The sequence below is a fragment of the Fusarium odoratissimum genome (genome assembly GCF_000260195.1).
Source record: "Fusarium odoratissimum NRRL 54006 unplaced genomic scaffold supercont1.12, whole genome shotgun sequence".
Classification (NCBI taxonomy): Eukaryota; Fungi; Ascomycota; class Sordariomycetes; order Hypocreales; family Nectriaceae; genus Fusarium; species Fusarium odoratissimum.
Window position 1 is genome coordinate 752826 of NW_022158698.1, and position 13259 is coordinate 766084.

The 13259-nt window shown below is 50.0% G+C and overlaps 4 protein-coding genes across 9 annotated transcripts; 2 read left to right on the top strand and 2 right to left on the bottom strand.

The window, feature by feature from the left end:
- Positions 1 to 108: 108 nt before the first annotated feature.
- Positions 109 to 3002, top strand: FOIG_08231 (uncharacterized protein). 2 transcript variants are annotated; one of them, XM_031208190.1, is made up of 4 exons: positions 111 to 319; positions 385 to 1243; positions 1307 to 1808; positions 1862 to 3002. In XM_031208190.1, the coding sequence occupies exons 2-4, from the start codon at positions 715 to 717 to the stop codon at positions 2550 to 2552; spliced, it is 1722 nt and encodes a 573-aa protein (XP_031062324.1). In that variant the 5' UTR covers positions 111 to 319; positions 385 to 714; the 3' UTR covers positions 2553 to 3002. The 2 variants fall into 2 exon arrangements, with proteins under 2 accessions (XP_031062323.1, XP_031062324.1); XM_031208189.1 differs by having other exon boundaries at positions 109 to 1243.
- Positions 3003 to 3946: 944 nt separating this feature from the next.
- On the bottom strand, positions 3947 to 7661 carry FOIG_08232 (uncharacterized protein). Of its 3 annotated transcripts, none has more exons than XM_031208192.1 (4): positions 6914 to 7661; positions 5627 to 6848; positions 4842 to 5557; positions 3947 to 4790 (listed from the first exon to the last, which is right to left on the bottom strand). In XM_031208192.1, exons 1-4 carry the CDS (start codon positions 7024 to 7026, stop codon positions 4778 to 4780), a joined length of 2064 nt encoding a protein of 687 aa, XP_031062326.1. In that variant the 5' UTR covers positions 7027 to 7661; the 3' UTR covers positions 3947 to 4777. The 3 variants fall into 3 exon arrangements, with proteins under 3 accessions (XP_031062326.1, XP_031062325.1, XP_031062327.1); XM_031208193.1 differs by having other exon boundaries at positions 4363 to 4790; positions 4842 to 5545; positions 6914 to 7592; XM_031208191.1 differs by having other exon boundaries at positions 4842 to 6848.
- A 707-nt stretch (positions 7662 to 8368) lies between these two features.
- Positions 8369 to 10270, top strand: FOIG_08233 (serine/threonine-protein phosphatase). 2 transcript variants are annotated; one of them, XM_031208194.1, is made up of 4 exons: positions 8373 to 8828; positions 8881 to 9114; positions 9180 to 9434; positions 9486 to 10270. In XM_031208194.1, the coding sequence occupies exons 1-4, from the start codon at positions 8813 to 8815 to the stop codon at positions 9941 to 9943; spliced, it is 963 nt and encodes a 320-aa protein (XP_031062328.1). In that variant the 5' UTR covers positions 8373 to 8812; the 3' UTR covers positions 9944 to 10270. The 2 variants fall into 2 exon arrangements, with proteins under 2 accessions (XP_031062329.1, XP_031062328.1); XM_031208195.1 differs by having other exon boundaries at positions 8369 to 9114.
- On the bottom strand, positions 9802 to 11875 carry FOIG_08234 (uncharacterized protein). Of its 2 annotated transcripts, XM_031208197.1 has the most exons (4): positions 11487 to 11875; positions 11222 to 11395; positions 10530 to 10901; positions 9802 to 10477 (listed from the first exon to the last, which is right to left on the bottom strand). In XM_031208197.1, exons 2-4 carry the CDS (start codon positions 11313 to 11315, stop codon positions 10347 to 10349), a joined length of 597 nt encoding a protein of 198 aa, XP_031062331.1. In that variant the 5' UTR covers positions 11316 to 11395; positions 11487 to 11875; the 3' UTR covers positions 9802 to 10346. The 2 variants fall into 2 exon arrangements, with proteins under 2 accessions (XP_031062331.1, XP_031062330.1); XM_031208196.1 differs by having other exon boundaries at positions 11222 to 11875.
- Positions 11876 to 13259: the final 1384 nt, after the last annotated feature.

A 13259-nucleotide genomic window follows, 5' to 3' on the forward strand; every position in this document is an offset into this window, starting at 1 on the left:
TACTCCGTGCCGTGTGTTTAGTCTCCATGGCAGACCCTCAATTAGTTCGTCTAAGAAAGTTCCATAACGTGGGTGGCTCGAGCTGCTGATCTTTTTGATCTGGGTATGGACGGGTATTCTTCTCCAATTTCCAAAAAGGTACCAAAAGAGCTGGCTGACATGGTCTTTCCTACTAGTCTGACGTATTGACTCGATGTTCCTTCCTCCTGATCTTATCCCCATCTCAACCCGCACCCTTCCTTCCATTTACCCCTCCATGATCCATCCAATTGTGCCATTCCATACTCGTCGTCGTGCCTTCCTGGTACCTAGTTAGTTGGTTAGCACCTACCTCCATTTCTACAATGCTCCGTCCGTACTAGTTTTCCATAATAACTCGATTAGATTTCTTTTCCGTCACAATCCTTTTCTATTCATCATCATCCTCATCACCATTATCACTGACACTGTCACTGTCACCAAAACTTAAACTCCTCCCTACCCCTCACTTACACCCACGGCAACGATATCCTCTCTTTGTCTCAAGAGTCCACCATGAACCTTCTGTAACGACTCGCTCGTTACATCCAAACCGCTGTCTCGCCCGCCACAAAGAGCTCGAGCACGACCTGGACCTAGTAAAATCATAGGACTCGACTTCCAGTCCAGTCCAGTCCAGCGCAGCACACAAGACACACTCTGTAGCTGTCAAGCTGCTCTGTCAGCACCCGGCGCATGCCGCCAAGCAACACAAAACCGTGTCACAACTGCCGTCGTCGACGCCTGCGCTGCGACCGCTCATGGCCGACATGCCACAAATGTGCGGTCTCAGGGCAGGAATGCCTCGGGTATGGCAAGGTCTTCGTTTGGACCCAAGGAATTGACTCCCACGGCAATGTCAATCCCCCTCCCGGCCGGCGACTACCCGACGAATCTGATGCTTCCACCTCTGTATCACCTACCGGCCACCAGCAGGGCCAGGGTCAGCATGATCGCGCTCGACCTCAGCCTCAACCCGACTATAGCGACCAACATCCGCTGGCGCGTTTGGTTCAACAGGCCCAGCAGGCCGCCCAAGAGGCGGAAGAGATGAATCCGCAGCAGCAGCAACAGCAGCAGCAAAGGCAACAGCAGCAGCCAACCCCGCCAGATTCTGAGGGCTCCCCTTCACACGATCCTAGCATACCCTGGCCTTCTCCTGCTGCACTTACAGATCCGTTGTTCCAGGACCTTGACCGCACATCACGATACTACCTAGCGCATTGTAAGTCTTGGCTCTAGTTTTTTTTTTTTTTTTTTTCATGGCCGATGCTAATGTATGCCCCAGTCAGCGAGAGGGTCTGCAAAGATCTTGTGGTCCGAGACACGCCTGAAAACCCGTTCCGTGAGCTGATACCCTTGACGCGGAAGCACCCGCTCCTCTTGCAGATTCTTGTTGCGACTTCAGCAATCCATTGGTCCAATATATTTCGTCGTGTTACCGAAATACCGGCAGGCCTCACCAATCCCGCGGGCTATCTTTCCCTGCTACGTTCAAAAGATCTTGTGACACGACAGGCTCTCATCGATGCCTTGACGGCGAAGCAAAAGGCGATGAGCCACCTTAGGGAGGTGCTCGATACCCTTGACCCGGCAGGTAGTGAGGTGGCATTAGCTGCCATGCACTTTTTTATCAAGTTTGACTTGATTGATCTGGATAAGTCAGACAACCAGAGCTGGAGGGCCCACTTGGAAGGCGCCACAAGCATCATGGCATTGCTCAACCCGGACAGTAATCCCGACGCATCTAGTAGAATGTTGCGGGACCGTGTCATTACTGACAGCTTCATGTAAGTCCGTCCTAGCTACTGGTGTACTCGCAGTGGATACTGACTTTTGAAAGTTACAACATTTTGGGCTCGACGTTGACATCTGGTGGCCTTGCAGCTCGTGTTGCACGGCAAGCTTTCCAGTTCTTACCCGTTATGAAGCGTGTGGAACTGACAAGCTACTTGTCTTGTCCTCCGGAGATTCTGAACATCATTCTTTCTGCATCCGAGCTGTCCCACGAAGTACCCTGGACAGACCAGTCTCTAGGTGCGGCAGACAAGGCAATTGCTCTAATAGACGAGGCTCTTGCTGTGGACATTCCAGCTTGGGCAGACTATTTGCGACAACACAACCTCGTTCAGGATCTTGAGAGTCGAGTGTGTCTAGCTGCGGCACACCGGTCAGCAGCTTGCCTGTACATCCTCCAAGCGCTACCGCTAGTTCGGTCTGTACGGTCCATTGATACCGATTTCCTGTTGGAGGACGTTTTGAGAAATTTAGCCGCCATCGATGAAAATGACCCATACTTCAAGGCATCGTCGTGGCCGACTTTTGTTGCAGGGGCCGAGACACGAGACCCTGAAAAACGCACTTGGACCCTGGCACGGCTGTTGTCGATTTGGCAAATCTGTCCATGGGGGTATCTCTTCACGGCAATTGAAATGCTCAAAGCGACATGGGCGATGCAGGATTCGCGCGGCTCAGCTAATGTCAACTGGCTACATGATCTACGGGGGATGGGATTTGAGAACTTGATTGTTTGATATGATATGATATGATGTTGTGTTTTTGGTTACAGGGTGTGTTTACTGGATCCAGTCCATACGTACTGCCTGTCACTGTGGTGTGTTTTATTTAGCGTCGAGCGAAAAGTTGTGTCGAGTTGAGACTTGTGCTTCATTCTAGGGTTCATTTCAGTTCGGTTGCAAGCTCGGAGTTAAAGTAGTAGCTAATAGGTTAGAGGAACGCCGCGTGTCTTTTTTTGGCCAGCTGTCCATGGTGCAGTGCTAGAGAGAGAATAGAGGGTGTTTTGGGCGTCGGGAAGGGTCATTTCGCAAATGCCGGTTCTAGACTGATCGAATCTCACGATGGCTTCACCGATTTCAGCAAGGTACTTTTCTAGTTAGATACCTCAAGACACGGGATTTATCAGCAGACCCACCATTCATACGACACTGAGTTAGATGACGGTAGCTTTTGTAATATGTCACTTGACATTTTCTCTTTGTTGTTGAACTTGTTCTTGAGCTCCTCATTGTGTTTCGAGTCTCGATTACAGAGGCCCCGTTCTATCATTCACGGCGTAAACAGACCCTGCAACTGTGATTTGTCCAACGCTCAGATGGATCTGACAAGTCCATCGTGGTTAAGGGTCAAGGTCCTATAGAGTCAGTCCCCACTGAGTAGAAGAACTAGAAGCATGCAGCTTGTCCAAAGTAGTTTGAGCATGAAATCTCGGCCGAAACACCTGACTTCGTTTGGCGCCTGCGAGAGTCGCCTATTCTAGCCTGGTCTTTGTTGAGCGAAATAACGGCGTCGGTTACACCTACACACGTGTAGGGGATATGGGCTCTTCGTGTTACAAGCAAACGTAACGTGGGTGACACGGCATAGTTGTCATGTCAGAATCCTCTTTTCTCCCTACCCCTCAGATCTGAATCCAAACTGAGATTGGATGAGGGGTGTACATACTCTGTTGGCTGTATAAGTAGTATAGAGTTTCCGCTTATACAGGGGAGAGACGTTGAACTTGCATGAGCAGCGCTAACGGAATCATAGAGCAAAAGTGGAACCAAAAGTTGTGCAACCACGTTTCTTCACTTTCACTTTGCATATAATGCAAAGGGAGTGAATAAGAGCGAGGATAAGGTAAGATCTCGAACAGAGCTATTCCCATTGGCCGGTCCTATACTCCGTTTTTATGTAGCTGCCAGCACCGAGGCAGACTAACAATGCATGTTTCCCAGGTAGAAATCCTCTTTTAATAGTAATGTGTGATAAGGCGACATGACTAACAGGTCCAACAAGTATTGCTTACTTTCATTGACACTGATAGGGTACCCTATCCAAGTAATGTAATGGGTTGGGTTGCTTCTCACTTGAGACGATAGTAGACAGCCATTCCCAGATATGAACTAGTTAACTGGTATGGGATAGCAATATGAACTTGCTAGATCCGAACGAACTTACAGCTTCAGTTGTTCAAAACAGATAAAGCGTGAATTGTAGCCTCGATAACGGTTGTGAATGCAGCGCCGTTTCAATGACAAGGAGGCTTTGCAAAGCAGGCTCAGACCTACTGATACTACTATAGTATAGACTGCTACACGACAGTGATCTGCTAACTGTTAATACCTTACCACGTCTATTCTACTCAATTCTCTTGATGCCATCAAAGTTGAACAAGAATTTGTTCGTAAAAGCCATGAGTATATCTATGCGTCTACCATACCTCTCACTGGCAGTGGTGATAAGATACTGACCTTAAGTCGTAGGGACCTGGACATCAGAACATACACTTAAGCATAGAGTAGTAGAGGAATGTGTAGAGGAGCGGCCAGGCACACAGTGTTGGTCGATGGCGCACCAACAGGTCATGATTAATACCATGAACAGCCAGCTAACTGGCAAGGACGGAGATGGAGAGATGGAGAGATAGAGTAAAGATTGTAAGATTAAGAATGATCCCACGCATACCTCGTGAAATATACGCCAGTCATGCAGCTTGTTCATGATGATCGTTAAAAAATACTCCGAAGCCACAGCGCCATTCTAATAAAGTCTAAGGTGAAGAGAAGCACAGCCCGTGTGTAGGGAGGGTGCTGAATGAACGAAGGGAAGAGAAGTGAGGGAATAGTGCCTGGCCTAGATACATGGAATCGTTGCAACGCGAGTTGCGGTTCCAAGTTGGGGAACGGAAGAAAGAAAACATGATGTACCAGTAACGTTGAGAAGCTGTAATAATGCGCAGCCATTTTCGTTGTGTCGCCTACCAACGGCGACTATTCTGGTATTAGTTTTGGCTGTATACACGGAGCATCACAATGACATACCTATACGCTGAATCGAGCTTTGCTTGTCGCCGTTTCGGCTTGAGCCCTGACATGGACGACTTCGGCCTTGGAGATCCTTCAGGAGTCTTTGCTTTGGTATCTCGTCCCAGCAACTCGGCTTCCAAGGAATCCAATCCTGAAGATGCAGCAGATACTGATGAGTCGCGCGACGTTGGGGTTCGATTGCGGCGACGGCTGCGACTGCGACTGCGATTTCGACTCCGACTATGGTCTCGACTGCGACTTCGAGTACGACTCCGGCGACGTCCACGACCACGGCTATGGTCTCTATCCCGATCTGGTTGGTACCGGTCTATCGATCGTCGCTGGTCGTCGACGTTACGGAATTCTGTAGGTCGACGTTCGGGACTACCTGGACGTGACCTGCGTCCTTGCGGAACGTACGAATCACGCGAGCGCGAATGTCGGCCGCGTGATCCTCTGCAGCTGGCATCGAAAGAACTTCGGGATCTCTGTCTCTTCACTGGGCGCTCACCAGGGGTATCGTCATCTGGGTGACCTCGTTTTGCAAGCCGTTCATGGACCTCGCCACTTTCGGAACTTTCGCTCCGAGCGATCTCCTCAAGTTTTGGTGGTGGTCTTGGCGGGAGATTGGCAATGGCATCTCCGCTAGGAAGCTTGCCGTCTCGTACGAACGCGGGGTCGTGTTCGATCTTTGACCAATACGGAGTTTCGTGTATTGGCTTCACGTATTCCTCGATATTGTCAGCTTGAACATAGTGCGACTCGATGCATTTTGCATCCCATTTTCTAGGAAGAAGCACCTCATCATTATATTCTGCTGGCAATGGCTTACCAACCTCATCTGGTGGATGACGTGGCTCTGGCCCTGCGAATATGACATTCTTGTCCCATTCAAATTCATCGTCGACAGCCTTTTCGGGTGCTGTATCCGGTCTCTGTGATGAATCAGGTCTAGGAGTTTCAACTTGAACCTTTTTAGTTTCGGGAGAAGCAGCAGGCGGGCTTGACTTTGGTTCAACGGCAGTTGTTGAGCCTTTCTGATCCCCCTGTTTAGGAGACGGCGCAGGTTTGGGATGGTTGGGCGTCTTGAGATCAGGGCGTCTGTTGTTGTTGTCTTGTGGCTTCTGATCCGGCCGAGAAAGAGGCTGATTCTTCTTTTGTCGATAGTCGTGATTACGAGGGTGTCGTTCATTCTTCCGCTTGTTACGATGATCTCGAGAATGGTCAGGAAAGTCCCGACGTCCCCTACCAGGTTGACCATGCTGATTGGGTTGTGGTGGTTTTGGAGGTAGAGAAGGTCTAGGGGGCAAAGAAGCTGACAAAGGTAAAGTTGATGCAGAATTCTGGCGTGGTACAGAGGATGAAGCTGATCGATGTGGACGTGATGCAGGAGGTGGTGCTGGTGATGGGATAGGAGGCCGTGAAGGTGGAGGGTGCCCATACGACGGAGGCGCGCTGTGAGAGGGATAAGGGGGCGGGTATGATGGCGGCGGTGGATGCTGAGCATATGGTGCTGAAGCTGGCTGAGGATAATGGGGATAATGAGGCTGTGGATGGTAGGGTACGTGGTCTTGGCGAGGCGGAGGAGGACCATATGCACGTGGTGGATATGAAGGTGGTTGCGCTGGAGGTTGAGGGGGAGGTGGAGGAGGAGAAGCATATGTGCCAGGAGGCCTAGGAGGCGGTGCCGGAAGACCTGGGGGAGGACCACCATAAGAAGGTGGAGGATATGGATTAGAGTATCCTGGAGGTGAGTAGCCAGGTGGTGCGTAGTTAGATGCTGAGGATCCGTAAGGAGGGTATTGCGGAGGATAGGAGGGAGGTCCTCCGGGGTAGTGTGCAGGTGGAGGAGGCCCATATCCTGGAGGAGGACCGTATCGAGCCACGCTTGGTGCTGATGCTGGTACAGGCGCAGGTGCGTATTTGGTAATGATAGGACCTTTAGACTTTTTGGAACCACCATGATGGTCTCTATTACCTCCGTGTCCAGGAGCGTTGGCGTTCCTCCAAGCTGCGAGACCACTATTCTCCAGTTAATACGTCGAAGTATAAACGATAAAGGCAAGCTGAGTGAGCTTGATACTTACGCAGGAGTTTCCCTGGTGGGTTCTGGACATGCAACAGTCCAATGGCCAGAATCGCCGCAGTTATAGCATCTGGCGTCGTCTGGCCGAGACTGGCCAGGAGCCGTATTAGACATGACAGATGAAGGAAAGCGTAGTTTGTGCAAGATAGCTTTGACCAGCACAGGACACTATCCTGTTAACAGACAACGGCAAGAAAAAAACACAGACCAAATTCCGCTGTGGTGTATATAATACTTGTGATGCTAAAGAAGAGTGACAGTGACTTGATCAGCAGAAAGTGAACGAGTTCAGGCGCGGTCACGACCCAAGAGAAGGAAACAAGTTTGATCAAGCGGCCTGAGGCTGGCTTGAGTAACACTGTGATACGTCTCACAACAGGGGCCTCGGCGCGACTGAGAGGCGAAGCGAGGCGACAGAGTCTGTGTTGCTGAGACTGAAAATATGGCTTGGGGATGTTACTGTTACAGCCCAAGCTTGTTGGTGCAAGTGCCCGCGCGCGGTCGCGACATGCGAAAGCGAAAGCCCCCTCCCTGGACCTTCTCAGGTAAAATATCAGAGGGGCTTCATTCAGAGATATTTGATGTGAACGACCTAGAGAGGCTGGCGATGTCCGATTGATTGATGACGGAGTCGAAATTGAGGTTGGAGCTGGAGGTCAATTAACAAGATATTGATGGCGACGATAGTCATCCATTGGTGGATGGCGATGCTGAAAGTGTTGTCGCGTGCGCACGGGCCACTTTTGAGTAGAGGAAGGTTGAAACTGAAATAGACTTTGGGGCATTCCCGGCCGCTACAAATGTAATCAGGGCCCCTTCTTGGCATGCATTATTAGAAAAGAGCCCTATTATGTATGGAATGGCACTGTCATATTGTCTCGTTATGCTCAATAGCAGTGTTCCACTAAGCTTCGCTGCGTCTGTTATTATTGTTTACCATTATGAGCAATTTACCCAAACTAGGACTGCATTCGCTTCGCTTGCCCAGGATCACATTATAAGCTTATTGTTTCATGAAACTACCCTTCTCGATAATTGTCTAGACTCACTGCATACAGTAACCAGTTCTCAACCATTTCTCATACCATTGTCAAGAGAACATCTACTAAACAAACTCCATGGTATTCGTTATACATAATAGCTCGTCGGAAACACTGATTTTCTACCAAAGCACAATGTTTCTTACCACTTATATAGCCATGGATTTCTATGATCGTTGATGATCACTACAAACTGCTATCCTCGAACCTTGCTGACTATACCCCTCATTCAGCTCAGCCTCGCCAAAGCATAATCCTGTGTATTAATAAGTATTGTGATATCTAGTCAATAAGATTATCATTACTGGTTCCATACAAACCCATTGTCCCAATATCGAGTATCTCCATCTTAGTAGTAGTCAAAGTGTGGGGAGATGGCCGGGCCTTCTTCCCGCCGAGGCACCGTCATCACCAACGACTAAGCAAACCACCACCACTACCACTGCTACTGATGCACAGCTAAAACATCCCACCGCCCAAAAAGCACATACCACCACCACTTTAGCATCACCATCCTCCCATTGTATGTGTAATCACGGATACGGTTCTACACGCAATTTGTCTTGTTTCATTGCATAGCGAGCCCTCGATCTCTCACCGCCCACGCGCTCGTTAATCGCGAACGTCTTCGCCCTGCGCCCATGTGAACTGAACCACCTTGATCCCGATCATGTTGGTACAACCACCGAGTTCACCTCCAGACATCATCCTTGACAGGAGCCGAACCCGACATCGTCACCCCTTAATGATACCGACGTTCACCTACGATTCTCGATTTCCACGATAATACACATTCAGCGACCCACCCACCAGTCACATCACCACGTCGGCATCTACAGCAACGACCACCACATCCCAATATGCCTGGGCTACCTTGTAAGCGCCGCGCCGAATCGAAAGGCTTCCCAGTCTGACCTATCCTCCCCAGCATCCGTCGATCTCGACGAGTGCATCTCGCGCTTGTACAACAAGGAGTTGCTAGCCGAGTCTGTCATCGAAGCAGTCTGCGCCAAGACGAAAGAACTTCTTATGCGCGAGTCCAACGTCGTCCATGTTAAAGCGCCCATCACCGTCGTTGGAGATATCCACGGCCAGTTCTTCGACCTAATCGAGATTTTCCGCATCGGCGGCTACTGCCCCGACACAAACTATTTGTTCCTTGGTAATCGCCCACAACCTAAGATATGGACAAAGTGAGCATTGGCTGACCTTGGCGGTGCACAACAGGAGACTACGTCGATCGTGGCATGTTCAGTGTCGAAACAATATCCCTACTCGTTTGCTTGAAACTACGGTACCCTAATCGCGTACATCTTATTCGAGGAAATCATGAGTCGCGTGGTGTGACGCAGTCATATGGCTTCTATACAGAGTGCTCGCGCAAATATGGTAATGCCAATGTGTGGCACTACTTTACAGACATGTTCGACTTTTTAACTTTGAGCGTTGTGATCAACGACCAAATATTTTGCGTCCACGGAGGTAAGCAGACATTAAGGCTACAAACGTGGCTAAGCTAACGGGATAAATCAGGCCTTTCCCCTTCTATCCATTCTATCGACCAGATCAAAATTATAGACCGTTTCCGCGAGATCCCCCATGAAGGCCCCATGGCCGATCTCGTCTGGTCTGATCCTGACCCGGAGCGTGACGAATTCTCCCTTTCACCCCGCGGCGCGGGGTACACTTTTGGAGCACAGGTTGTTAAGAAATTCCTGGCTGTCAACAACATGTCGCACATCCTCCGCGCCCACCAGCTCTGTCAGGAGGGCTTCCAGGTCCTTTACGACGACCGTCTCAGCACTGTCTGGAGTGCGCCCAACTACTGCTACCGTTGTGGAAACATGGCCAGTGTTCTTGAAGTGAGTGACACGGGTGAGCGTTTCTTCAACGTTTTTGCGGCCGCGCCCGAGAACGATGTCCACAAGGACCTTCAACCCGGAAACGAAAAGTCTGCCGACGGTAACGCCTTGCCAGACTACTTCTTATAGACGAATTTTATCACGAATACACACTTACAGTGCCCTGGAGCTTCAAGCTCGGGCTTCACGATATCCGCATCAATGATACCATGTCTTGAAAGCAAGCATTCACGCATTGCAACAGACAATAGACCTGCATTGCATAGCATAGACTTTGATGTATATAGGGATTTTTATTCTCCTGCAGTATTGAAGCTCCAAACCGAGCTCAGTACTGCCTCGTCAGTGACGAGTAGATGATACGAAACACAGCAACCACCTTTCTCCGGCCCAAATGGGGGTTTCCTTTGCGTTATGTGAGTTTTTTGTGTGAAAATTCTTCTCCGATGTTCAGGTATCTCATTATCTCGTGACGTGTGTGATATGTATTTTTGAGTTATGTCGTCGGGTCGCGCTATCAAGGTATTGGTGTTTACCAGTCCTTGGCGATGTCGAAACTCCACTCAAACTCGAGATGCTTCTTCTTATCGTCGTCCACGAAGCTAGAGATGGCGTTGTAGTGACCACGAGCAAGCATGCCGCTAGGAGCCTCCTCCTCTTGGACTGGGGCGTATCAGTAGCTGTATCTTGACCGAACTATAAACATGAAACTTACACTTCTTGACGTAGGTGGGCTGCTTATCAGTGTTGGGAGCATAGCTTCCAATCATCTCAGAGTCCTTGGAGACTCGGATACCCTTTCGCTTGACAACCTGGACGTAGTGAAGACCGCTAAGAATCTCATGCTGGACCTTGAACTTGGCGCTCATGGTGAACTTGGCACCCTCCTTGATGTTGAAAGGCTTGTCCTTGAGGGTGGTCTCGCTTCCGGGGGTAGAGAGATCGATGGTGACGGGAGGGCGGCCAGGAGAGTCCATGGTCAGGGAGAGAATGATGCAGACTCGGGGGTCGTTGGGGTCGGAGATATCAGTACCACCGCCGAGACCGAGGGACTCCTTGTATCGCTGGAGAGACTCATCGCCGGCGTCTGAAGGAAAGTTATGTTAACTTTTGAGTTCGAAGATCAATTGCAGTGGCTGGTGCGGTAAGTGGGCAGGGCGGAGACAGTCAAATCTCGGTGTACGCTCAAATACAAGAGGCACAATTGTCCTATAGCAATAACTGCAGCTACAGCATAGCTTCGACCACATCACACAGCAGAGAACAGGGCAGTATCTCAAGATCATGCCATGTTGGTGCCATGCTGCGAGACGGTGCCACATGCTCAGGGGCCATGTGTTGTGCATATCGCAGAGCCTCACTAACGCGCCTACCGTCCAGGTCGTCCAGGGAAGAGAGTGTACCTACCCATCTGCTGGTACTCAGCCAGACTCTGCTTGGGCTGTGAGAGCTTGTAGCCCTGAGTCTCCTCGGGCATAGTATCGTCGTCGTGAGAAGCCATGGTGGGCGAGCGGGGCGAAGCTGATGTGCAAGAGGCGGGGTGTTGAAGAAACGGAGGATGCTATAGCGACGAGTCGATACCTAAGCAAATATTAGGTTAGGTAAGAAAGTTGGAGGTAAGAAAAAGGAAAGAAGAGGAGAGGAAGGGGAGATGAAAAAGAAGGAAGCTTACTCGTTAATCCCAGCCAAGGTTGAGGTGAGCTCTGTCCTGGGCTTGCTTGGGCTTGGGCTTGGTCCTTTGGGTCTGGGCGGGCTTTGGAGGGGCTTATGGCGGTGACGATAGAGGGGCTTCCCGTTCCCGCAGGCGGTGTTGCGAGAGGTCGCAAGAGCTGGGCTGAGTTTGGGCTAGGCTAGAGGGCGGTCACTGAGTGCGGTTGCTATGGTGGGTCAGGACACTTTATAGAGATTTCTGATTGGCGCATCATCGATCTCAGGTCAGAAATACGGAGAACGACGCCAATGGACGTTGCCGATTCTTATGGAGAATGCTTCGTTCAGGGGTTCAATTAAGACTGGACCCGAAGATGAGGCTTATTTTGTGATGGTTTATGGCGGCTGTGGCTCTGAGTGTCTGGAGTTTTCAACAGTAATTTTTGAGAAAGTGAGTAATGACACATTAGATAAAATGACATTTTGTGTTACTGTTTCCATTGCTCTCGTAGCTTGAGAAATAGGCGGTGATGACTGGGCGTTGTTGGTTCGTGGATCATATCAGATCAAAATCGATTCAGGGCATCGCGATTTGGGTTGTGAATAGACGAGGTTCGTATTCTGTTAGACCACCACCCTCCCCCCATTAACAAGTATGTTACTTGTTGACGCGGCCTTTATACAATCCCCTGGATCTGTTAGTACGCTGAACTTTCGACTACAAGTTTTAGTGCTTCTCATTACTCGATTTCATGGGTAAGGTTTTCTACACCTTGATGTGGGATGCTCATCGGATGAAGAAGTACAGAATTCGTCTTGACATTGGGCGATAAAGGCAGACCATGACCGCACTCCCATCTTTGTCACAATAATAAGGAGCTTACATATCGCCATTTCGATTCACGAAGCTCTTTCTGCCCAGATCATGGCACCTTGTTTGTTTGTTTGTTTGTTTGTTTGTTTGTTTGTGTATTTTTCGTCTGGGTGGCTGTAACGAAGCCAAATCTCCTACTGGAGCAAAAGACGTGCTGAGCTAGCTAGGTACAGGATACCCCGCTTCCTTCACCATCCAGCATACCAAGGCACAAAAGGCGCTGTATTTTCTCGAGCCCGTCACCCGTCAGCGGGTTCGGGGGCATACTGTCGACTTTTTCCACCGACCAGAATTCTCTCACGCATCGCTACATCTGCTGACGCAGTCCACAATCTCCAGTAACCAAGTTGTAGCTCGTAGTCGTATGCCGTGGCGGCAGGGAAAAACCTTGGGAAGGAATCAGAGGCCGGCGGTGCGGCTTGCCTTCAAAGGGGAAAAACCCATCGCAATCGGCGTCGTTGATCGGGAGGATGTCGCTACCGATGCCACGGGCACCGTCCTCCGATATCTAAGGCGTTCTGGTTCTGAGGTGCCGCCATTAGATCCGACAAAGGTGTTGTCAGAGAAGGCGAACTCTCCAAATTCCTTCTCTGAAAACTGCTGTTAGGGAGCCGATAGCGTCCCCGCAGTTTTTGTGTGGTCGCGTGGCCTGCAGAAAATCCCGCTCCTAGCACCGCACTAACAGTGCGTGCCAAGAAAGAATTTTTACAGGAGAGAGTTGAGATCATGGCACCTATATGATCCGAGCCTCCTCTAGGGTAGGTTGGTCACAGCTTGCTCAGAGTCAAGATATGACAGCGATTTAGAACCTGCAAGTCACCCAACTCTGAACGCGTGGACCAGTTGGTAATGGACCCATAATCCACAAACCTCCGCGTTGCTGTCATGCAAGTGAATGCACGTCGACAGATTTGAGACATG

What these genes read in the sequence shown, in the direction of transcription:
- FOIG_08231 (XM_031208189.1), top strand. Translation starts at nt 715, where the DNA reads ATGCCGCCAAGCAACACAAAACCGTGTCACAACTGCCGTCGTCGACGC. An exon ending in ACGATACTACCTAGCGCATT is followed by an intron (nt 1,244 to 1,306) that starts GTAAGTCTTGGC and finishes TGTATGCCCCAG; the next exon opens with TCAGCGAGAGGGTCTGCAAA. An exon ending in GTCATTACTGACAGCTTCAT is followed by an intron (nt 1,809 to 1,861) that starts GTAAGTCCGTCC and finishes GACTTTTGAAAG; the next exon opens with TTACAACATTTTGGGCTCGA.
- FOIG_08232 (XM_031208191.1), bottom strand. Translation starts at nt 7,026, where the DNA reads ATGTCTAATACGGCTCCTGGCCAGTCTCGGCCAGACGACGCCAGATGC. An exon ending in CCCACCAGGGAAACTCCTGC is followed by an intron (nt 6,849 to 6,913) that starts GTAAGTATCAAG and finishes ACTGGAGAATAG; the next exon opens with TGGTCTCGCAGCTTGGAGGA.
- FOIG_08233 (XM_031208194.1), top strand. An exon ending in CACAAACTATTTGTTCCTTG is followed by an intron (nt 9,115 to 9,179) that starts GTAATCGCCCAC and finishes GGTGCACAACAG; the next exon opens with GAGACTACGTCGATCGTGGC. An exon ending in AATATTTTGCGTCCACGGAG is followed by an intron (nt 9,435 to 9,485) that starts GTAAGCAGACAT and finishes GGGATAAATCAG; the next exon opens with GCCTTTCCCCTTCTATCCAT.
- FOIG_08234 (XM_031208197.1), bottom strand. Translation starts at nt 11,315, where the DNA reads ATGGCTTCTCACGACGACGATACTATGCCCGAGGAGACTCAGGGCTAC. An exon ending in GGCTGAGTACCAGCAGATGG is followed by an intron (nt 10,902 to 11,221) that starts GTAGGTACACTC and finishes ACTTTCCTTCAG; the next exon opens with ACGCCGGCGATGAGTCTCTC. An exon ending in GCCCACCTACGTCAAGAAGT is followed by an intron (nt 10,478 to 10,529) that starts GTAAGTTTCATG and finishes GATACGCCCCAG; the next exon opens with TCCAAGAGGAGGAGGCTCCT.